At 42.3% G+C, this 24,818-nt stretch overlaps 4 protein-coding genes across 4 annotated transcripts in view; 3 read left to right on the top strand and 1 right to left on the bottom strand.

Annotated features, from left to right (window-relative positions):
* Positions 1-11,346, top strand: part of galnt18a (UDP-N-acetyl-alpha-D-galactosamine:polypeptide N-acetylgalactosaminyltransferase 18a) — a 48,297-nt gene extending 36,951 nt beyond the window's left edge. The window contains exons 10-11 of the mRNA XM_028957945.1: positions 6,301-6,465; positions 10,729-11,346. Coding sequence (XP_028813778.1) covers positions 6,301-6,465; positions 10,729-10,875 — 312 coding nt within the window. The 3' untranslated portion in view covers positions 10,876-11,346. The remainder of the gene's footprint in view (positions 1-6,300; positions 6,466-10,728) is intronic.
* A 6,992-nt stretch (positions 11,347-18,338) lies between these two features.
* pyurf (PIGY upstream open reading frame) lies at positions 18,339-19,101 on the top strand. Its single transcript, XM_028958577.1, has 2 exons — positions 18,339-18,576; positions 18,926-19,101. Exons 1-2 carry the CDS (start codon positions 18,401-18,403, stop codon positions 19,074-19,076), a joined length of 327 nt encoding a protein of 108 aa, XP_028814410.1. The 5' UTR covers positions 18,339-18,400; the 3' UTR covers positions 19,077-19,101.
* On the top strand, positions 19,059-19,428 carry LOC114767068 (phosphatidylinositol N-acetylglucosaminyltransferase subunit Y-like). The gene has a single exon (XM_028958578.1). The coding sequence runs from the start codon at positions 19,095-19,097 to the stop codon at positions 19,308-19,310; it is 216 nt and encodes a 71-aa protein (XP_028814411.1). The 5' UTR covers positions 19,059-19,094; the 3' UTR covers positions 19,311-19,428.
* A 195-nt stretch (positions 19,429-19,623) lies between these two features.
* On the bottom strand, positions 19,624-21,700 carry LOC114767205 (uncharacterized). Its single transcript, XM_028958787.1, has 2 exons — positions 21,444-21,700; positions 19,624-20,631 (listed from the first exon to the last, which is right to left on the bottom strand). The coding sequence occupies exons 1-2, from the start codon at positions 21,495-21,497 to the stop codon at positions 19,624-19,626; spliced, it is 1,062 nt and encodes a 353-aa protein (XP_028814620.1). The 5' UTR covers positions 21,498-21,700.
* Positions 21,701-24,818: the final 3,118 nt, after the last annotated feature.

The following is a 24,818-nucleotide window of genomic DNA, read 5'->3' as shown; positions in this document are numbered from 1 at the left end:
ATGACGGGCTTTTGGTCTTCCTTTATTCCATCCCTACATATAATGCAACACAGTAACTGTACTCTGTCTAGTGTTCGGATACATGCCCTGCTCGGTTTACTCTGGCTTGATTATAAAATTTGCTCATTCATTTTCCCTAAATAAATTCAGGCTTGTAAAATGAAAAGGAAACATTTTATACAGCAGATTAAACAGCTTCACAGCTAACAAAACTGTGGATCTTTAGCTTGATTTGTTCATGTCCCAGAGAAAGAGTGCACATGTAATTGCATTTTTAAAATGTCATTTTATGCAGCGAGCCCCGCCTGACTACTGGCTGTTTCCTTCAATTTGCATGAAAGCATGTAAAATCCCAGAACATCGTAAGGAAATATATAAAAAAAGGCTATTTTGGATTTCTCTAATGTTGTTCAGCTTATCTCATTATTAGATAACTGACATGCCTGCGGGTCCTTTCACACTGTTCCTGTAAAGTAAAAGTTAAAGTGAAGTGATTGTCACATGTGATACACAGCAGCACAGCACACGGTGCACACAGTGAAATTTGTCCCATCACCCTGAGTGAGCAGTGGGCAGCCATGACCGGCGCCCGGGGAGCAGTGTGTGGGGACGGTGCTTTGCTCAGTGGCACCTCAGTGGTACCTTGGCAGATCAGGATTCGAACCGGCAACCTTCTGATTACGGGACCGCTTCCTTAACCGCTAGGCCACCACTGCCCCTATGTCTTGGATGCAGTGCTTATTCCATACACATTTAAAGAGGCCTGTGAATGTACAGTAATTAGATGAGGTGTTATCTAACACATTTCACATTGAATGGCTACAGGAATGTTGTATTTACTAGTTCACCAGTCTGAATTCTTGAAAAAATAAACCCTGACCATCATTTTACATTTAGTAGTGGATGTGATCTAGAGTTGACGTGTGTGATGGTCACACAGCACCATAAGTGGACAAGTTTTATTATGAGGACGGAAACTCATAATAAACTCATATTTTTCTTTTTTTTTGTTAAGGAACTCATGTCTCCTTAACTAGTTGGAGCAGTTAAATATCTGCCCACAGTCTATGGTAACTTGTGCACACAGGATAATTTTTTTGCATTTCATGGAACCTAAGGGGCTTCGTAGTAGTGAGCTAGCTGCTTGCAAAAAGCAAAATATCTCCTCCTGAACAAAAAACTGTACCATGTGTGCATACACAATATTCTTCAGATTTAGTTTTTCCTCATAGTCTGACAACAAGAAACACAGAGTAGTTGGTTATCTTACTTTTGATGGTGCTTTCTCTCCAGATGATCATCAACCCCCATCCTGTACAGATACTGTACTGTGAGGAGGTGATGTTTTCTCATTTTTCCTCTCATCGATACCACTGTGTCCAAGACCAAGACAATACCGAGACTAAATAGCATTGAGACCAAGATGACTCGAGAACTAAAACACTACCATGTGAGCTGTCAGTCATTGCTATGAGCTCCTCCCATTTTAAACATTGTTTCTAAAACATAATTAAATATAAACTCCTACAAAAAGTTTTTTATCCATTTATTTAATCCTGACTAGCTAACAAGCCCCTCGCGCATCGTCTAATATAGTGCTTTGAAATTACCCCTGAGCAGTGCAATGGAACTTTCTAACTGATAGTGTTGTTTAGTGTTAGGAGGCATTTAAACTGAATGGAAGCTGCATTTTCTTCCTTTGTGCCTTTCGGTCTCTGCTGACTCAGTGAGTCTGACAATTTACCATGACAGTTTAAGTGTCCCTGAAGCATACCTTCACAATCTATATATGTATTATATTATTGTTTTGAGTTCTATGCAAATTTTATGTCTGTAGAGGTCCACCCAATCTAATTTATATGTCTCCTTTGTGGAGGAAGATATGCCACAGCACGAAATTGATGACCAGCAGTGGTGGTCAATAATAGGGACACAATGTTAAGAACCTGTTGGACTGCAGCAGGAATAGTTCTAGATAGGTAATTGTAAACATGAGGACAAGAGGAGTGTAATACAGTAGAGCAAATACATTTTCAGGCACCAAAGTACCTTATTTTGTACTGCCGGAGGCATGAGCAAGGAGGAAAAGAGATGGTGATTACAGCCATGATCATCCCATCGCATCAGAATTCTCGATCTGATATCTTGCACACAGCCCTGCTTCCCCCCCAAATAAATCCAATATAACAATCGTCAGGAAAATTTAGCGTGTTGGACTAGATTCCGTTTCCACCGGACCCAGGCAAAATATTGGCAAGTTTTACAGCGAAGGAAAAACAATTCATTCTGGATGTGCTTTGGTGGAATCAGCAAACTGTAAATCATTGGACGTTCCTGTGCTATATTAATTTAGCTAATGAGCATCGCCTGCACAGATGTGGTCTGAAGTCATGAACGTATTTCTGTGGCTGCCACAAACAGGAAGAAAAATAAATCTGAAAAATTAATGAATATGATCCCCAAGGGCCGAGGACACTTTTAATTTAATTCCGGTCATGTCTCCCATCTTGCCTCTGCTGTATTCAGCCTGTTTTGTCAAGGCTTCCTCTGGGGTAGAGCCAACTCACCACGAGGAATACTTGATGAGATTTTGAGGGGGGGTTGGGTCTTCATCTTACGGTTGCCACTTGAAAAGCAAGAGAAAAGCACATTAAGCACAATACTTTTCAAAAATCTGCAGGGTTGATCAATACAAAATGATCTGGATGAAAGCAGACGGAGCTTCCAAACTGCACAGCATGCAGTGACTGTATAGTAGTATGGATTGTGTCGATGTGTGATTGTGTTGATGTGTGTTTTTGTGTGAGGTGTGAGGGAGTGACTGTGAGCTTTTGATGGTAAATGGAAACAGAAACAATACACCATTTATGCGACTTGTTGGAGGAGTTGAAAGTGAAACGCAGGCGCTTTGTGTTATCACATCCAGCCATGCTCCCTTCAGTTGTCCTCATTAGGCCAAGTGCAAATGTAAAGTGATCCAGTCGCTGCCAAATTTAGCGATTCCCTGCTGTGAATCCCCCTCCAGTTCAGATGCTTGTCTGTCATCTCTCAAGAAGAAAAACTTGTCATTTTGATTTTTATCTTTTTTTCCCCTATTAGTCAGCATCTGTCATTTAGCAGCTTAATCAAAGCTGACTGCAATGCTCAATTCGTCTAAACCTATGAGCTCAAGACAGGGTTAATTGCGTAATTTAATAGTGAACAACATTTAATAGCAGTATACAGAGTGTAGGTACTACAGTGTCAGAATTTTTTTCATGCAATCTGTAAATCCGCAGTCCTCTTATCGTTCTCTGAGGTTACATTTTATATGCACAAATGCATTAATAGAAAATACAGTTTTGAGTCTCATAAGACTGTGATCATAGTGAAGCGTGGCTGATTTGTTTAGCTCATTTATATTGCTTTACAGAGGTACTTTAAATGCATTTCAAAGCAGCATAAAAAATATGATGCACTTCTATACTGACTTCCTGATGTCAAGCAAGACTATGTTCTTAAGTACCATTTTGTCTTAAAATGAGCATTTTATACATGAGCTTAATTGGAGTCCAACTGTGGAAAAAACAGTTGATTGGACATGATCTGTTGCTTTGAAGGTGCCAATGAGTACAGTGGCCTCCATCATCCGTAAGTTGAAGAAGTTCAAAACCACCAGGACTCTTCCTAGAACTGGCCGGCCACTTAAACTGAGCAATCAGAGGAGAAGGGCAGGAAGGTGACCAAGAACCCAATGGTCACTCTGTCAAAGCTCCAGAGGAAAACCTTCTGAAATGACCAACATCACTGCAGCAATACACCAATCAGGTCTTTAGGGTAGAGTGGCCAGATGGAAGCCACTTCTTAGTAAAAGGCGCATGGCCTTGGGGTTTGCCAAAAGGCACCTGAAGGACTCTCAGATCATGACAATCAAAATTCTCTGCTCTGGTGAGACAGACCAGAGATTGAACTCTTCGGAGTGAATGTCAGGCTTCATGTTGGGAAGAAACCAGGCACCGCTCATCACCAGTTGAAACCAGTTCGAATCCACTGAGGTGCCACTGAGCAAGGTAGGATTGAGATCTTGTGATATCTCAAAGTCCTTGCATGGCCCAGTCAGAGCCCAGACTCGAATCCAACTGAACATCTCTGGAGAGATCTTAAAACGTTGTAATTGCTGCCAGAGGTGCATCGACAAAGTATTGAGCAAAGGCTGTGAATTCTTTTACATGTAAGTTTTTATTTATTTTGTTATAAATTAGATAAAACCTTAAGTCAACTTTCTCCACATTGTCATTATGGGGGAGTGAATTCTGAGGGGAAAATGCATTTACTCAATTTTGGAATAAGGCTGTAATTTAACAAAATGTGGAAAAAGTGATGCACTGTGAAGACTTTCTGGGTGCACTGAAGATGCGGTCTCTTATATGCCTTTTATTTAGCAGCTCTTTTATCCACGTTGTTTCTCTTGGTGTTTCTTTCTTATCTCCGAAGGCCTTGAAACGCATAAAGAACTGCAGATGATTGATAGATGAAGTGACCAGTTGTGAGGCTGATTTGTTAACAATAAGCCTAATTCACTTCAACAGTAACCAGCGAATCTACCAAGACCAATGAAAATTAGCACAGGACTGCAAACAATCATATCAGAAAAGAGTGCAGATAATCTACAGCAACAGCTCAGTTTGCATGTTGAGATTTAGGAAGAATATAGTTTCATCGTGTTTCATGTTCACATTTAATGGCTGAATGCTGTCATTCTAATCAATAAAACCTTTTTATGTTCCCTATGGACATTTTTTACAATACATAGTTTTTTCACTACATATTTTAAGTAAATCACAACGGTATGTTTTAAATGGAAAAAGAGGGTTTAGGCACAAACCATAAGTGAAGTCCTGTGTTTTCAGTCCTCAGGCACTGCGCTCTCTTCTCCTACAGTAATAATGGCCTGTCGCTGCAGAGAAAGAATTGTTCTGCAGTTGCTTTTTCAGACTCATAATTACGAAGCTCACAATTAGACATGCAAAGGCACCGTGCCTTCTCTCTCTCAGACACAGCAGCTGTTTCAGGCCCTTGTCAGCCTCGCTCCTTGGCCGAACACCAACAATTAGGCGCTCTTACGGTGTGTGCCAGACGCGCAACCCTTGCAAACATGCCACTTTCTGAATTGTGTTTACTTGTATGCTCACTGCTGAGTTTGTTGCAGTTGTTTACCTTGGTGAAACTGAAAGGAAAAATGTTTGAAAAAAGTATTATGCAAAAAAAAAAAGGCTTTTGCACCCTAATACTAAAAGGTAATAACGTCATAAAATCAGCACCAGAGAACAGCTCCTCTTTCTTATAAATGTCATCAACTCAACCGCAAACCCGGCTCGGACCTTGTTTGTGCAGAGTTTACATTCTCTCCCCCTGGAGAGGCTTCCTCCAGGTTCTTCGGGGTAAGACTAAGCAGTTATGGAAATGAGAGTGAAGGAGAATTTGCATTTCCTGAGGAGGGTGTTTTACCTGGCGCTGGCTGCCAGCCTTCTCTTTTTTATTTTGCGGTGTGCTGGAGATGGACCATTGAGAAGAGAGTCATGATGCGGCTTGACATGCTGCTCAGGAGAGCTGCTTTGTGCTTGGCGTGGAGCTCCACTCTTGAAGGACCATCAACAAACATTCCATCGAAGACTGTTATTAGCACTCTCTGCAGTGCACCATCACCAAGCTGAGAAGTTTGTTTAGCACCAGACTGTCCTCTCAGTCTTCTTCAACAGTCTGCCTTTGTAAACCCTTGCAATGGTGTGGGTGTGGTGCTGCACATGCATTGCAGTATTATTCCTTTGGACTATTGGTTACTATTATTGGTCTTACATTAATCTGTGAAAATGTTTATTAATGCAGCGCTTTGTCTCCTTCCCTACAAAATTGAGATGAACAGTGAAGGAAGTCAATGATCATGATGTGGCTGTTTAGATAGTGAAAATCTGGGCAACCAGATGAAAATATTTAAATGCCCACAGCACCATGTGACACATGGTTCAAAGTCTTTTTGCAATTTAAAATGTGTAATTAATTCAGTTTTTGTTGTCTTTTGACATTAGTATTATTGGCAAATGTATTTATGTATTTATGTTCTGATCGTACCTTTATACTTCAAATTATTTTTCCATCATAGGGGACATCATTGTACAACTTTTCTGCTGACAGTGCTGTGTGATGTGTCTATTCTGTCTATACAAGCTCGGTACATGATGCTATAAGGATTATGGTAATGGTAAAATAGTCTATGTGACGCTAGTTTTTATGCTCAGGTCTTTCTTTGTTTGTTCTGTACAGAATGTGTACTACACCACCACACAAGAGTTGCATGTGGGCGTGATGAGCCCAACAATTGATGACGATGACAACAAGTGCCTGGTAGACGTGAACAGCAGGCCACGACTCATCGAGTGCAGTTACGCCACAGCCAAGCGCATGAAGCTGTCCTGGCTTTTTACTCAGGTGGGACTTTTACTACATGCACAACATGCATTTTTAATCTCTCAGCATAAAAAAATATGCAATTCAAATGTTCATTGTGCTTGACTGGCATAGTCAATTTTGTTCATTTAACATTTAATATTGCCTGCCTACCTCATAATAATGCAGCCCAGAGTGACATATTAAAATGCATGACAAAAGACAAGAGCAGACACATGAATGAAAATCTGTATGAGTGATAACCTGCGGTATTTCAATATTCAAGCAGAATGTGAGTACGTAGTGTTATTATCCATGTTTATTATAGCACCTCCCCTGATGTTTTCTATGAAACATCATTGAAGGGTAGTCATGAGGATAGTTAAAGTACTCTGAGAATGGCCTTGACTTCTCCACCTCACATAATGAGAGTACAAAAGCATTTCCCCATGGCCTGAATTTAATCAAAAGCAGCACAGAGGGAAAAATTAAGGCTCAGTTGAGAGAACCCTTGAATTGCAATTATATAAACCAAGATTAAATTTTTGTCTTTTTTTTTTCCTTTATCACATCTGTCAGTTACTCATGTGACAGTCTGGGGGTGAATTCAGAATGATTGACACCAAAAGTCTTAATTACATAAAGCAGAAATAATGACGTAATGGCGCAGCTCACCTAACCAAGCAGCTTTGTCTCATTGATCAAACATTACAAATGGATGTCGTAATTTGGACATTACTGGGAGTAGTCGGTTGTTTAAGGTAGGAGTAGATCCCGTATAAATTGTTTTTAGATTTTATATTTAGCAGTCTTTATCTGATACCTGTAACAGGCATAATTCATAATTCACTCTATTAAATTCTAATCTAGTGTTCCATTCAAATGACTTTTTCATGCCTCAAGATCAGTAAAATATGGAGCAGTCTTGAAATACAAGACAGAAAACGCTGTGGAATTCTGTGGATGTCAGGTAGAGGAGGTGTGTAGGTGACTTCAAACCAAGAAGAACAGCTACCCAGATACCCTTTATCTCGTTGCGTAAAAAACGATGACCTGAAGGCAGAAGGGGAACAAAGTGTCAAGAAAAGAAAGGGAGGAATACAAATTCCACACTCTGAAGTTCATGATCAGAACTCTGGAATACACAGAACAGAACAGGAATGTTCATAATCAGCCGAAGGGACGCATCAGCTGCTTTAGGCTGCAGACAGGGCGATTGTGGGTGATTGTGGCCTCGTTCTTCTCATTAATGAATGCGGTGAGGAAATGGGCTGAAGTGATTCATATCCCTTTGCTTCATCATGTTTCTTTTTATTTGGACATTTTGATTTATTCATGAAGTTGAGCTACAAAACACAATTTTTACGTACATCCTAATACTATGATGATGTTTTATATAAATGTATATGAGTGAGTAAATGACAAAGTAACATGCCAAAATGTGTTGGCATGAGAATTTTTGTGGAATGGATTATTGACACAGAGGCAACTTTTATTATATACAATGTCAATACGTGGACAGCGCTTGTATGTCACATCATGAAAATTATTATAAATTGATCTGCAATCACAGCAAAGGAAAATGTGCCACAGTGGTGCAGTGGACCTTTCCCCTAATGTGTCTGAACTGCCAATAGCCATGTGATCAAAAGCAGTGGGACGTCCCTTTGGGAGAAGCCGTGAGATTTCATACCTTTTATGAGCTGACAGGGCCACGCGTTTGAAGCTGGAGGTTCTTTTCAGTGCGCTGATGAGGCTGCAGGAGAACAGAGCAGTTTAATCCATTGCAGCCGGTCAGAAGCTGTGAATTATTGATAAGAGATCCAATGAACCGCTGAACTGTGTTTGACTCATGGGACCAAAAAATGCACCAGCCAGTCAACCCAGGTCTGCTATGACTCTTGTCTGGCTCTTATCTTGTTTTTATTTCTATCTTTCTCGATCCTGTAATACTTAAACATATTGTTCAAGTACATTTGATTGTGCAAATGTACTTGAAATATATAATAAGATTCGTAAATCTGGGAACAGATTAGCAGTGGAAATAATAGGAGAGAGAAGATTAATTTAGCTGGAGAAAACGCACAGCCAGTAAACATCGTTTTAACACCCTGTGGCCAAGCATGTGATTATGTGACACAGAGGTGCTCCAGGGTTCGCCCAGGGGGGTCCTGATCACTCACAGGTGCCACTCATTATTCTCGGGTGATCGGGTCCCTTCAAAAGCAATCGTACATCCCACAGACTTCGTCTTGCGGTATTGAGTCTCACTTTGCCAACACACTGATTGTGTGGTTTCTGGCCAACGTGCAAAGTTCTTTTATTGTCCTTTATATTTCCTTATGTTTGTCTGAAATGTCGAGTGTCTGTACTTCCCTCCCCTACCACCGTGGTTTTAAAAAGGCAGCAGCTTTTTATTTTCAAGTACAGCTGAAAGAAAAGGTGCTGCCTTTGGAGAAGTGTCACTGCTCTGGCCGCTAATGGAAACCCTACTGGGTATGGTGGTATTGAAGGTAAGGAAATGACTTCAGATGTGCTGTGCCGCATATCAAGGCAAGAGTCAACCTGAACCAATGTGCATATTAATGTTATTCAAAGGGGCCCATTAAACACATGCATTTCTTTCATACCTTGGGGGAAATGTAGAGGCTTGGATGTCATTAGAATCCCGCAGTTGACCACAGACCCACAGGCTTTTACCTACTTTAAATGTGAGGCCAGACCACACACTGCCACTGCTAACTGATCTCAGCTGCTACCTTAATAGCAAATCGATATGTCGGTGAAGTTCACTCTATTGAGCCCAGGTGATGGGGAACAGACAATATGGGAGCTTCTCTCCCTGGCGGGGACATGAGGATGTTACTAAGTATGCAGCCCTGGAAGGAAATGTGTGGTTCTGCGATTCAGCAGTGTGGGGAATAAACACCAACTGGCTCGGTCGCTCTGGTTGTTTTGCTGCCATATGCCATAGGAACTCACTGGGGACACGTGACTGGAGCCCCCAAAAGATGCAAAGTTCTCCAAAAGAACTGTGGAAAGGAGAATTGCTGTAATTTGTGCTCCTTCTGTATGAAAATCTGGCTGAAGTAACTTTTGTGCTCAAAGCCCTTGTTTATGATTGGCTCTCTCACACCGTTCTCCAAAAATCTGGAGGCAAAAATGTTCACCATTTTCATTTTTATTAGGCCACAGTCTTTCTTTGAACTGAGATGAGCCTGACATTGTCGTTTAGTGACTGAATTCAATAAGGCTTTTAAGTGGACTGTTCTTATCAGTAACAGTTATCAGTTTATCAGCCTGAGGGATAAAGCAACTGAGTTGTGTTATAGCTACCTCACTTGACTCTCAGATTATCTCGCATTCATCGACCTGACATAAATTGTGTAGTCCACAAAAAGAGTCCTGAACAGTCCATGTCTTGCGCCATCATTTTTCCATTGTTCCGTGGTTCCATTCTGTGTGCAAACAGTGATTCAGTCATCAATATCAACCAGACATTTGAGTTATGGGATCTGTTCTGTTGGATCAGACAACATGGGTCAGCCTCTGTTTTGCATGTGCCAGTGAGCTCCATAACAGGCCACCCTGTCACTAGTTCACTCGTTTCTTCCTTGAATCACTTTTGGTAGGTCCTGTCCACTGATGGCCAGGAACATCCCACTAGAGTTGCAGTTTTGAAGAAGCTATAATCCAGCCTTTCTGACTATCACAATTTGGCCCTTGCCAAAATGAAAAAATTCGCAAATCCTTTCACTTGCCCACACATCAACTTTAAGGACAAAATGTTCAATTGGTGCCTAATATACGTTCCACTTTATTTGCGTGTGTTCTTATTCAGGTGTTTTTGTACTTGAAATGTCTATTTGAGCCATAAAGCTGTCATTTTAGAATGTGTATCTAAACCTGGAACCGCTACTCTTTAAAAAAAAAAAAACTATTGTGACATTTATTGCTTTTCCACCTTATGGCCACATTTATTTAATCACATGCTTAATTCTGATTGGCCAGTATGTGTGAAATAAAACCACGCAATGCACAGGCAGTGGAGGTGCTCTGAATTAAAGTAGGGAATTTATCTGCGTAACCATAGTAACCTGCTGAAAGAGCAGGAAGATTAACATTTTTTCAGCATTGGGTGGTTCTTTTCCTTCACCATACACCTCATTGTGGATTATTCTTTACTTAACATACACCTAACAGCAATTCAGAATCGATTATGCACCTCCAACCTCGGTGTAACCAAGTTCAAAGGCAGGCAGGGTAGCCTGGATATTCACTCTAGACCGTTTTCTGTCTTTTCAGGGAGGCTCCGTCCAGAACCTGAAATCCAAGCGATGTCTGGAACTTGTGGAGAGCAGCGATGCCGAGTTCGGTTTTCAACTCGCCATACAGAGGTGCACTGACCAGAAGTGGACAATCACTAACATACTGACGTCTGATTCACACTGAGAGGCTATCCTGCGCCCAAACGGACTCCCCGACTACGCCCTCCTGTACTGGATAAGCAAGCAAGATCAGCGCTTTCTCCCTTTATGATTTGATTTTTTTTTTTTTTTCAGTAAATTTTGAAGAGGAATCCATTTTCTTAAGCACCTTGATATCTTTTTATCAAATCCAAAGACATTCTAGTATAAATGCTATAAATGACATTTTCTCCAGTTAATGACATGCGATGACATCAACAGGTACATATGCTTGAATGTATTTTAAACTAATAATTCTCTGTGACAGTTTTGGGGCTTCTCCGGCCCTGAAACAGATAATGACGTGATTTGCTACTGCGTAGCACGTGTTTGCAATTATTCTGGGTTTTTTTCTGTATTATACTTTGTTGTGTCTCAGGTTTGTGTTTATTATCAAGCTGTAATGTTTCAGAGGTCTATATTCTGGAAGATGTTTTATAAATGTAATTTATAAATCTTAGAGTAAAATGTTAAAACAAATTGTTTGGGTTTTTTTTACATTGCTATTCTTACTGCTAGTTGATTAGTGAAATTTATGAAGCCAAGTGTGCAATAACAATAGCAATAACATTATAACTAAACTATATAAATGTTTAAATTAAATAATTCAACATAATCATTTATGTATCATTTTGGTGCAAAACAAAATAATGAATTTGACATACGTTAGCATGTAAAGTGTACAAGAGTAAAGAGAGAATATCGCCATTTGATGATGATAAACTCACAGTGGAACAAATGATTAGTTCTGGACTCAATGGGGTGATCATGTGAAAACCAAACATGCCAAATTTTTTTGTTGTTGTTTTTACAAGGATATGAGTGAATACAATAGGGTGGTAGTAGCCTAGTGGGTAACACACTCGCCTATGAACCAGAAGACCCAGGTTCAAATCCCAGTTCCTACCATTGTGCCCCTGAGCAAGACACTTAACCCTAAGTTGCTCCTGGGGGGGACTGTCCCTGTAACTACTGATTGTAAGTTGCTCTGGATAAGGGCGTCTGCAAAATGCTGTAAATGTATTCACCTGTATTCACAAATTCACCTTTCAGGTGACATTGGAAACATCAAAATAGAAGCCAATTTGTCAAGCTCATTTGCAAATGTGGCTTATTCTGTGAACAAATCCAATCTTAATTTATATAAACCATAAGGAAAAAATGTAACAAAAACAAGATTATTATGATTTATATATAAGATTTATTAAAAATTATCATTTTTACATGTTTATAAACAACTTGGTTTGTCACTATTACACCATAGTAAATATCAGTGTTTAGTAGAAGCCTAGAGGGTCACACAGGCCTATGAACCAGAAGACCACAAAGTCACAGGTTCAATCCCCACCAACTTCCTTTGTGTCCCTGAGCAAGACACTTAACCCTGAGTGTCTCCAGGGGGACTGTCCCTGTCACTACTGATTGTAAATCGCTCTGGACAAGGGTGTCTGATAAATGAAATAAATGTAAATATCAATACTTCCCTAAAAATGTTCGGTTCGGTATTTGTGTAATTCTCAAAACTTTTGGCCACGACTGAACTTCTAATAAATATATCTAATAATATCTAATAAAACCCCCAAAAACATTTTCAACAAACACAGAGAGTGGAGCTGGTGAAGGTGAAGAGTCCAGAGTAATGCAAAAGGGCTGTAAGAGAGGTGAAGAAGAGAGCGCAGGCAGGATGGAATGGGAGGAGAGCAGGAGTAGCAGGAGTGATTTGTGACAGGCGGCTACCATGTTGGGAGAATGTGGATTAAGTGGTTAATGAAAGTGAGGGTGCTAACGAGCACATGCAATGCAACTGCAGTTTACTGTAGTGCGATGAGACTTACTACATTAACATTTCTGACAACCCTTCATTATCCTAGTCGTGGAGCTTGCTGACTGAACGTGAAGGTGCCAACAAGATGTCATATGAGAAAGGCAAGTTAATACAGAAGCATTTCAGTTTTTATATTGCCCCCTTGTGGTCTCAGAAAGCTGTTATTTCCAGACTACTTTCAACAGAAGGCCAACATCGATTTTGGGGTCGATTTTTGTTTTTTTTTCACTACATACATAATGTCCACAATTTCAAATTTACTCAGCAGACAGGCAAGATGTAACCCTTTAGAGATGTTGTTTGATTCTGACATGATTCGATCTCTCACACCAGGCCTGAGCATTGTGCTCTTGACCTTCATAGTTCTTGTGCTGGGTCGTAATACCCTCATGCATCACGCCATCCTATTAAACATGACAGGCTTTCTGCTGACTGTCCTTCAGCACTCATGACTCTGCACTGTTCACTGAGATTTCTCTCTCCTCGCTGTCGCATCCAGATGAGATCATGTGCAGCTGACTATTTTTATTTTTTTCCAAAATCCAAATAAGTATAAATTACAATCATAGCAGCATAGCTTTGTTCAAAACTAAAAACAATTAGCCATGGAATGGCTATGTATGGTAATGGGATGCCTTGAAAGTTTCTCTTTAAAAACCCACAAAAGCTGTCAGAAGCAGAGACTGACTCATGAAACGAAAACCTACCGACCCTAGAGATGGCAATGCTCAGGCCTTTCATGTCTGATAACAAGATGTCAGAACATTAAAGGCCAAACCGACCAGATGCTGTTGGCTTCAAAAGAAGATCTCTGCAGAAGGAGCAAAGTGTTCTGTGGTTTTTACGGAATAAAATTCAGGCTATTTTGTTTTTCTTGTTTGGTGGCTGTGTGTTATACGTGGACATAATGATCCTGGAGACATAGACATATAGAGAACATAGGTACTGTGGCCGAGCAGTCTAAGGGGCAGGATTAAGGTTCCAGTCTCTTCAGGGCCGTGGGTTCAAATCCCACCGCTGCCATTATGATTAAATCTGCAAATAACTAATTGTAGAACTTATTTTTGGGGCAGTGGTGGCCTAGCGGCAGCCCCGTAATCAGGACGTTCGAATCCCGATTCCCAAGGTGCCACTGAGCAAGGTGCCACTGAGCAAAGCGCCGTCCCCACATACTGCTCACCAGGTGCCTGTCATGGCTGGGTGATGGAGGACACATTCCGTTGTGTCACCGTGTGCTGTGCTGCAGTGTTTCACAATGACATTAACCTCACTTTCGAAACGCAAAAAAGGAGCTGCAGAGATGTTATCGGGGCCTAAAATGTGTAATGGGTGAACAGATTAAATTTAGCTACCATGCAACCTTAACTCTGTCCCCAAATTTGTCTATATTTTTGCCAGTATTTTTTACCCTTTAATGGTAAATACAGACGCTGCAGTGTCTGCTCTGTAATTTTATTATTATCATTATTATTATTATTAAATGGAATATTTTAATGAGTCCTTCATATGCCACAGCAACTCAGACTGACTTCATGTTACACTGCTCTCGGAACGGCTGTTGGAAACTCCTCCTTAACCCGACTCATCTTTCACTTGCTGTCTTGCTTGCGGTCGTGTTTACGGTGTAAACAGTGTAAATAGTACTGGGTTATACTGGAAGCAAAAATAAAAATAAAAAAGCTGTAAAAACTGTGAGCATTAGTGATTACAGAAGAGACATGAAAAATCTGCCTTTTCCCCTGTTTGTCACTAGTTTTGGAGAGCAGCATACAGACCCAAGAGTTTTGTGTGTGGGCCTCATAATTTAAATATGATTTAAATGCACAATCCATGATTAATGCATGTACCTTCTGTTCAAGGGGGAAAAGGGTGGTAAATAAACTCAGGATTCTAAATTAATTTCAGGGTTTTTTTTTCTGCTTAGACAGTGGCAGTAAGAGGCTTTGTCAGGTTTTATGCATTGTTTGTGATTTATGCCAGCTGCCAAAAATATATATAAAAATATATATATTTTTAGAAACTCCTCTTCTCTTGGCCTTCCTCATTTATGTTTCATCACATTTTCAACCATTTGCAAAATATGCCAAAATGGAAGTAAAACTAATAAATTATTTAAACGAATCATCACAAAACCGTTGATTAAGTATGCACAGCTAATTTCTGATAGTGTCTCCGTGGTAAACGGATGTCCTTTCGCCTGTTTGTGAACCGTACGTTTGTTCCACAGATGGAACCGAGGACTTGACTTTGACTCGGTCTGCGCAGAACGCAGTTGCTGTTGTGAGACATTTTTGCATTTTGGAAGGTGGATCAGATTTTTGTTTTTTTTCCCGGCCTTTTATCTGCCAGCTTTACCCGCCGTGCCAGAGACCCACGGTGTGATGCTGCTGCCGCCATGCTGTGCTGGAGTGGTGCTGGCATGGGCTTCTGAAGCTGCCTGTGTAGAGTGGTGTGGGTTAGTGCTGTAGACCTCTCCAAACCACCCTGACCTGCCTCTCCTTGATTTTTAAGATGACGGCCATTCCTGTGCACATAGCAACGCTTCCGTATTTTATTACAGATTTAATGACGGGATTAGCTGTGTTTCACAAATGTATTCATGCATTTCAAGGATGTTCCTTGATCTTCTTTGTTGTTGGTGGTGAAAAGATGTTACCGGGAAAGCCCAGAGACAAATGTGGAAATTTGCTTAGCAATTAGTAGCATAAGAAAAAAAACTCAGTTCAGTAGATCGTGGTTCACAAAGACTGAAACTACCACACAAGCTAAACTACACATTTCCCCCTGAGGCTGCTGAAGGATATAGAAGCCGGTCACTGAACGGAGTAACTGAGCTTGGAAATTCCTCAAAAGCCTGCAGCTAAAACTTAAAACTATTTAAATAGCTGCAATAAATTCATGAACAGGGTTCAAATATCATTATACTTTGTGATCAGTAGCAGACCATGTTTCTTTTACATTATATCTACATACAACCAATGAAAATCTATTATGCACATAAGAGATGCCCACTAATGATGTTAAGGAAGCGGTTAAGGAAGTGGCCCTGTAATCAGAAGGTTGCCGGGTTGGAATACTGATCTGCCAAGGTGCCACTGAGCAAAACACCGTCCCCACACACTGTCATGGCTGCCCACTGCTCACTCAGGGTGATGGGTTAAATGCAGAGGACAAATTTCACTGTGTGCACTGTGTGCTGTGCTGCTGTGTATCACAAGTGACAAATACTTCACTTTCACTTTCACTAATGAGGGCATCAAACGCTGCCTGGGTTGTAAAGTGTTGACACTCCTTTCATCCAGTAGATGCTGAACAGTGATTTATTTTGCAGTGATTTATAGCTGCACTACCCTGAGGTACCTATACTGCCGTAACTACTATATTGCCTATAATGAACATAACTTACTGTGCCACTGTACATCATTATTCTAATTCAACCTCCATACACAGTCAATTTCCTAACACTGCACTTTACTCTTGGTGGTTCATAGTTAGTTAGTTAGTTTGTTTGTTTTAGTTAACTTTATCTTGGCAACAGGCATAGCTAAATGAAATTGTTTAACCAGGCTCTATATATAAAACAGTCACAAAATTCCCACGTGCGAGTAAACCAATGACATCAATACAGGCAAGACCTGTATCAGGTTTTGAGATCAGTAGTTTAGGATGGTAGTAGCCTAGTGGGTAAAACTCACCTATGAACCAGAAGACCCAGGTTCAAACTCCACTTACTACCATTGTGTCCCTGAGCAAGACACTTAACCCTAAGTTGCTCCAGGGGGGGACTGTCCCTGTAACTACTGATTGTAAGTCGCTCTGGATAAGGGCGTCTGGTAAATGCTGTAAATTTAATTGTAAATGTAATCTGATGGCCTCTAGGAAGAAGCTCCTGCTAAAATCCGGTACAACTCACATTCACTGTTTTAATTTGATATTCTAGGACTAATTATTTGCTTATTTGTACAGTGAACATTTATATTATACAGTCGAAATACAGTGACTGTGCTATTGTCTTTTGCTGCTCTTATCTTGTCCTGTCCACTTCCTGCCGTGACAATGTCAATATCCCACTTGTGGGACTAATAAAGGATCATCTTATCTTATCTTATAATAATAACCTGTGTCCCACTGCTGTACTGTTACATTTACACACTTCACTCAGCATTCTGCAGGCTATAGCCTCACCTAATTTCAACACCCTGCTGCACATTCTGCAATATAAAGCATTTTCTAAGCTGCTGTACTTCTCTCACAATGCACTTTATCTATCAGTGAAAATATTCTTATGCTCTTATGCTTCTGCTCGCTGGCTCTGTACCTGTACGCTACACAATGGCAGCATAATTTAATTCAAATACAGATGTGTTGCACAAAAATGAAGAAAAAGCGATGATTATGAACTCCCTCTGTGAACGTTCTCAGGGTTTCTAGATTTCTCCCCACTGTGTAACAAGGGGGACATTAAAAATGTAATTTACAATGCTAGTTATTTCTCAGCATGATCATAAATCACAGGCATTAAGGGAGGCCCATTTGCATTTCAGTAATTGATTAGTAAGAATATCAGTGCTTGAACAGTGCCTGGGGTCAGCTATGTAAATCCTGAAGTAAAATCATGCCACTGCTTAAATTAGTTAATTCAAAATGTAATCATTTTTGTTAGCAGTTATCATCTTGGAAATACCTGTAATAAAAGTGAAAAATTTAGACATCCCCTAAAGTGAATTGCTTGTCATGTGAAACCTATATTACTTGTCATGCACTGTGACCTTTTAATGCCATGACATGAAAAAGCAAGTTACTTATAAACTCACTTAACATTATACAGTCTATTTAACCTTTATTTCTGGGTGCAGTAGAAATTGAAAGACATTTCTCTGAACCAGTGAATATGTGCTACCCAGTTACATCAGCAATATTTAATTTTGAGACTAGACTGCTGAGCCCAAGGGCTTGTGCTTGATATATGTCTACAATATTCACTGTTTTTTTGCTGCACCAGCCCAGAATTGCAACTATCAAAGAACAATATTCCACCATTGAAACACAGCAGGCTTGAGACAAATTATATAATTTCAGACCAAATCATTTTAGACGTAGTATTTACTTTACTTTCATATGTGTGTATGATATAACACACGTGTGTGTGTGTGTGTGTGTGTGGGTAAATATATATATATATACATACACACATACATATGATACACATATATTCTGTATATATATATACATGTGTGTGTATATGTGTTTGAAATGTATTAAAATATATTAAATATATCTATTATTAGGATAAAGGATTTTATGCATTTGTGTGTCTGTTATTTGTTCACAAAACGAAATAAATTGCATTTATTCTCATACTCATTCTTTTAAACCAAGTCTCCTTCGTGTATGGTACTGTTAATGACATGCTGCCATCTGCTGGTTAACAAAATGTTATATTTTAAAATCAAAATGAATGACCATGAGTGTTTTCAGACCTGGTTTCTTTTTTAATTAACCGAATGGACTTCAGTGGAATTCAGTGGACTTAATCTTGTGTGTGAACGTTGTATTGGGTCTCACCGCCATGCTCTATTTGGGGGGTAGGAACCACATTCCCCGGAGGACTGTTGCGCCCGGAGTCACTGCGCGGTTGCACGCGGCCCGCCTCCCGGGCCCGACCGCTGTGTTGTCCGCCCGGGCCATGTCTCAGACGGCGTGCGGCAGGTTCGCGTCCGCGGTGACTCGGGCGGCGGGTAAGGACGCGTCTCTCCTGGCGACAGCCGTGAGACGCCTGGCGAGCGACGCGAGTGACAAGTCGCGCTTCGACACTTCGCTGCTCGACGTCCTGGTGTGTCCGCTGTCCAAGAAACCGCTGCGGTAAAAAAAAAAAAACGAACACTTACAAAACGCCTACGTGGTCGTGGTTATTACCATATTATTCAATAACGTGATAAATGCTCATATAATTCGAAATTATGGTTCAAATGTGATCAGTACGTTATATTTTACACACACACACATCAATCGAGAATCGTGTTCATTTCTTGTGCTTTAAACTTTTGTTTGTGCTGGTCCTATTAAAACTAAGAGGCTTTCGAATGTGTGCAAGTTTAGTTTTTCTTTTTCTTACTTAAAGACGCCTTCAGCTGAGCGATACGCGCAAAATGCCTTTTGAAAGTGAACAAATCTACTGTTGTCCTGAAACGACCTGCTTTTCTCAATCCAGATACGACGAGAAAACGAACGAGCTGATCAACGAAGAGCTCGGCATTGCCTATCCTGTCGTGAGCGGCATCCCGAACATGATCCCTCAGGATGCCAGGCTGATCAAGAAGAACCCGGAAGCTGCAGCGCGTGAGGAGACGACCCAGGCATAAGATCTCACAGACTGCGAGATGGCGGTGCCGCTCTCCACCGTGACCGTCCTGGTCCCCGTTATCTCCCTGCTTGGCCTTTTATTTTCAGCGAGCACGGACGAGGACTTCCCCCAGGGCTGCACGAGCGCGAATAACGTGTGTTTCTACAGCCTCCTGCTGCCAGTGACCATCCCGGTCTACGTCTTTTTCCACCTGTGGAAGTGGATGGGAATCAAGCTGTTCAGACACAATTAGCGAATTGAAGTAGAGGACGAGGGGACGCCTCCTGTAATGTCTGCTAAATAAAACCGTACATCATGACGACCGAGTCGTTCTTCAAGATGAACTGACTTTTAATAAAGTTGTTAAATAGGCTGTGTGAAATTCCCACATTCTTAACACTCAACAGGCCAAGAGCTAAAATCTGAACATTTGAACAACTTCTGCCGTACACGCACACTCAACACCGCGGTGAACTGTACTGTGTTAAACGCGTCCCTCTACTCCATCGTAAATACTGCGCGCTAACACAATTTGATGAACTTTAGTAACGGGCGCGGCACGACTGTCACTTCTTCTGCTTCCTGTCGTGACTCTCGGCGAACTTCATTAAAGGCGACTGGGCTTTTGGCGACTCCGCCTCGCCCTTCAGCTTGAAGAAGAAGGACTCGTTCAGGCGCGTCTGGATGGCCTGAGCGAAGTCGGACCTGAGCCTGAGCAGGGCGTCGCCGTCCTCGCTCGGGTCCCCGCCCCTCTGAGCCCGCTGCCTGTTGGGCAGGGCGAGGTCCAGCGGCCGCGGCGCCGCGGACGCCGGCGTCCCCCGGTGGAACCGGAGGAAGGCCGAGAGCGCTGGAGACGTGAAGAAGTTCTCGGTCTGGGTGGCTGTCTCAGCTGTGGGACGGGGCGAGACTCCCGGCCGGTCGCGGCCCGTCGCGGCCACGCCCTGGTCCACGCCCTCGTCACCGCTGGACAAGTCGGAAGACTGGGCCAAGAAAGTCTTTTGCGTGATGAACAGATCTTGGCTGTTGACGTCCTCAGCCGTGCCCTGGGAAGCCTCATCTGGACGCGTCTGAGGAAAACATTTGTCCCCGTCCTGCGCTTTCGAGGACGCGGTGACGGCCAACAAACTGGCTGGAGAGCGGTACTCAGCAGGCGGAGCTTTCTTCACCTCAAGCACCTCTGGTGACAAATCGAACATGACCCTCTTCTTAGCCTGGACCTTGTTCCTGGCCCGGACGTCCCCAGCCTGCGACTCCGGAACAGATGTAGTTTCTGCCACCGGGGGGCGCCGGGCGGCGTCGCCGTGGGGGTTTTGCCTCTTTGAAAGTGCTTTCTTCTTCTTCTTCTTCTTCTTCTTGACCTGAAGTTCTGCTCCGTTCATCTCTGGACAAGCGTCCTCAAATGCAGACCGCCGAGACGGCTTCACGCTTCTCTTGTCCTTCTTTACGTTTTGCTTGGTTCTCTGGCCTTTCTCCTTGTTTTTGGACTTCTTCTTCTTCTTCTGTTTCTTTTTTTCAGTATTTATAAATTCCAAATCTTCGGATTTTGATTTATTCACTTTACTGTCCGTGTCTCTCTAAAACGTCAAATGAGATCAATTCAGATTATATCCTAAAGCCAGAGCTGAAATAGGTTCTCTATGAAAATGATGTACAGACATACGGAACGTGAGACACGTGTAGCGTATTTTTACTGCTGTAGTCCAACTGACTCTCGGGTTCGGACCAAAAGATTCCTGCAGCACTGACGTGTTTTCAACGCCACCGCTGGTTTGTATGTATGTAGGGGTGGTAGTAGCCTAGTGGGTAACACACTCATCTATGAACCAGAAGACCCAGGTTCAAATCCCACTTACTACCATTGTGTCCCTGAGCAGGACACTTAACCCTGAGTTGCTCCAGGGGTGACTGTCCCTGTAACTACTGATTGTAAGTCTGATAAATGCTGTAAATGTAATTTATGAGTGAATGATGCCATTAGTAATGCAGCCGGCATCCTTCTCACCATCAGCTGGACAATGTGGGTGTCGGACAATATGACACCCGTCATAATGACACTATCGCAATACTGCCGAGTCTACTGACCATTAGATTGTGGCAGGATAGTTTTCTATGAGACAATCATAGCTTTTTAAAGCTTTTTTTTTTAACAAGAGTGAAATAATTGTCATCTGCATAGTTGTTTTAATAATTCTTTTAGCTGGACAAGTTGCCTTCAGCTCCAGCCTTTGTTTTTCTGCTATAAAACACTTTTTTTTTTATATATCACACACAGTGTTGAGTTTGGGGTTTGATACACCGATGCCATATCGATTATTTCAGCAGCGCCCAGTGAGTGGGTGCAAGACGGTCAGACAGGTGCCTGCGGGCTAGAGACGCGGTTACTTGCCGTGGACTCCATCTCCCGGTGCCGGTAGACCGCCGCCACCCTCTTCACCTCCATCACCTCCAGCCGCGCGCTGCCGCAGGGGGACGAGAGGCGTGGACGTTCGGCGTGACCCGAACCTCGACCCGTGTCCACGCGGGAGCGGACTTTACTCGGTGTCCCACCGGCGAGAACTCCCGCCGCAGGTGGCGAGAGGCGAGCAGCGGCGGGCGCTGATTGGCCGGAAGGGCGCGGACGCCGCCGATTGGCCGGATCCTCCCCCTGACCCCTCGGTGCCCCGCGGTGGCTTTTTAACTAAGTATCCTCGCGGCGCCCGCGCCTTTGAAGCGGCGCGCAGAACGTCCCCGAACGTTCACACAACGTATAAATAACCAACGCGTTCGTCTCTGTGGTCACGCCAATGGCATGTCGGTCCCCTTTTTAACGCTTCCCGCAACTGAACGGTCACAGTTATGACCAAAGACGCGTTAATAGCGCACAGGACGAACTTTAAAATATTTCACATATCTTTGTTTACATGGACTGTATTTAACAAGGTTTCGTGGATAAAGGAGCCCTTTTGTAATGATGCTTATCACTCTGTATTTTTAACTACTGTGCACTACTAAAAGTATTGTACTTTTTTTTTTTTTTTTTTTTAAGTTTAAATAAGTTGCCAGAGGACCCCTGTGCCCCCTTGTGCCCTCAGATGGCATTTAATGCTTTCTGTCTTCTCAAAACGTTCCTATTTGCAGAGATGGGGGGCATCTCTGGGGTGGGGTTTGAGCCCTGACATCGGCTGGGTCCCGCGGTGATGCATTTACAGCAAACGTGACCTTTCTGCACCCATTCAGCCCCCTGAATCAGGGCCATTTGCGTCACGTCGATTTGGTTCTGACTGTGCTCGCTCGCTGGAAGGAACTTCCCCTCAATGAGGGAGAACCCGCATTTCTTTTTTATTGTGGGAAAATGTCAACAATCGCCTCTGATGATGCCAACACTGGCCACAGATTTAAGCCACGGCCCATTGAGAATATCAGTTGTGAAAATAGGCTTTCCAGTGCTTTTTTTTTGCAGTAAATACAGGAAATCCATGTCTGCTGTTCCTTATTTAGTCATAGAACAAATTCCCATTAGCCCACTAGAATAACAATGTTTTACTTTACTGGTTCTAGTAACTAAACTTTAGTTACATGTATTTTCTGAAGTTCATGTTCATTCAGTATCTATATTAATATGAAACTTCACAATTCATTCATGGGCTGAATTTGTATTACTTTGTATTGATGCCATTTATTTTAGTTGTTCAGTTTCAATTGTTCACAATTTGTCCGTATATACACAGTCTCGTGGTGTTGGTGCTGTGTTCTTCAAAGCATACAAATACAATCATATTTTCCCCTTTAAAATCAGGACGGGCGCGAAGGACATATTTAGAGACCCAGCTGCTGATTGGTTGCTTGCTGTATGGATGACTTCAGGTCGCAGGTTCGGAGCTATTGTTCCGTCTTGATGGTCCATTAATTACATACGCTGAACGCGCACAGGGGATCTACTTTATCTGTGGATCAATGGTGATGATTGACAAAGCACGGCTTCACCTATTTCAGGAGGCCAGCATCACCTCCTAAGTGCTAATGCAGCCTAACCTTTTCACTGCTGCCGCAAATTCCCCTGATGCCCGGTCATAATTCACTCGGCGGCCCTCCTAATAAAAGCACGTGTTAATCTTTTAGATTGTTATGGCTGTTGTGCGTGATACTGTGATCATGCTGAATATCTCATTGTCTCATAGTTCCGAAGCTGGATAACGCCACGTTCAAGAGCCATTTCCTTTGTGGTGTCAATATGGAGCGGACATAATGGCTGTTATTAAGGCCCTGAATTAAACAGAAGGTCACCTAGCATTATAACCACATGTTTTCCACGTACGTTCTTTCCATCAGACAGCATTGTGAAGATTACGAGTACTGAGGTTACGTGGCCTGACACCACTGTTTAGGTAAAAAATGTGATTTTTTTTTAATGATGTTTGATGATGACGTTTTTTACCCCATGGAAGGTAAAGAATGGCACCTCTGTCGGCTCTTTTTTTTGTGAAAAGTCATGTGGGAAAAGTGAGTGGCAGTAAAGTGGTTTCATCACGCTGACAAGTTGTAATGAGACTGTACAGCATCTTCTGAAAAAATCACCAAACGTTTTATTTTTTCTTCCGTAGCCCTTGTGAGTCAATGTGGCTATAAAACTCCTCCAGTCAGAATAGTCATGTTTTTGCAGCGAATTCATCCGTGAATCCTGCTGAGACGCAGTGGTCGATCCGTCATTTCATATCTGCGATTTCAGTCGGCCTCTTCAAAAAGCTTCAGGGAAACGGGCCTGTTTTTTTATTCATATTTCCATTATTTATCTTGCCAAGGCAGAGGGGACTGTGATAGAATGATAATGTTTCTTCATATACCCGTCAAATAAAATTCCATGTTATAATAATTTGCGTCAGACTCTAATCATCCTACAGCTATTTGGCCCTAACGTTGTCTGGGCACTTTTAGAACACTGGGAAACCTCAGACCCTTATTGCTTGAGCATTATAATGTGTATATCACCTTGCATTTTTACCTGAAATATCTACGGAATATATCAGGCGCCCATATCTGGAACGACTTACGAGTGAAGTGTCTTGCTCAGGGACACAATGGTAGTAAGCGCCTAGCGTGTTACCCACCGGGCTACTACAACCCCCACGTTTTCAGCACGATGGGGCTTACGATGGATGAACTGAAATGCAAGGAAACCCACAGCCACGTAGATATCTGTGTAAACGAGTGACGAAGCTCCCCGCAGTAAAGGACGACCTTGCCTCGTTCACACACACACACACACACACACACACACACTAAATTCAGACGCCTGTTATGGCATGACTTGCACCGGGATGGCATGAGGTAATGAGGTCTAAATGTTTCAGTTTGAAAGATCCACCACTGTCTCGTGAAGCTAAACCCTGCTTGGAATTAGATCTCATGCAAAGGGCAAAGGTCTTTGTTCAGCGGGTGTCGTCTGAGCGAACGGGACTCACTATAGGCAATAATAGTCCGGGGCCTGGCCCCAGCTGTAAATCTTCAGGTAAAAAGCCACGTAAACAAGTTCAATTGCTTAATAGCTGCGGAGCTTCGTTTTTTTTGTTTTTTTTTTGCGGCCCGTCCGAAACGAACGGCGAGCAGGACGTTTTCAGCACTTGCAGCATCTTGGCGCACGCTGTTCGAGGCCGACGACAGCGCCGGCGTGATTTCGATATTCGTCCTCATTTACGAAGTCCTCGTTTCGCTGAAGTCATCGCGGACTGCCTGGGCCATGCCATCATCTCCTTTTAACTCATGTGAGTGACAACAAGCATGCTTG

This window comes from Denticeps clupeoides, chromosome 17, assembly GCF_900700375.1.
Source record: "Denticeps clupeoides chromosome 17, fDenClu1.1, whole genome shotgun sequence".
Taxonomy (NCBI): Eukaryota; Metazoa; Chordata; class Actinopteri; order Clupeiformes; family Denticipitidae; genus Denticeps; species Denticeps clupeoides.
Note: the sequence above shows the minus strand (reverse complement) of the source record. Positions and strands in the feature narration are given on the sequence as shown.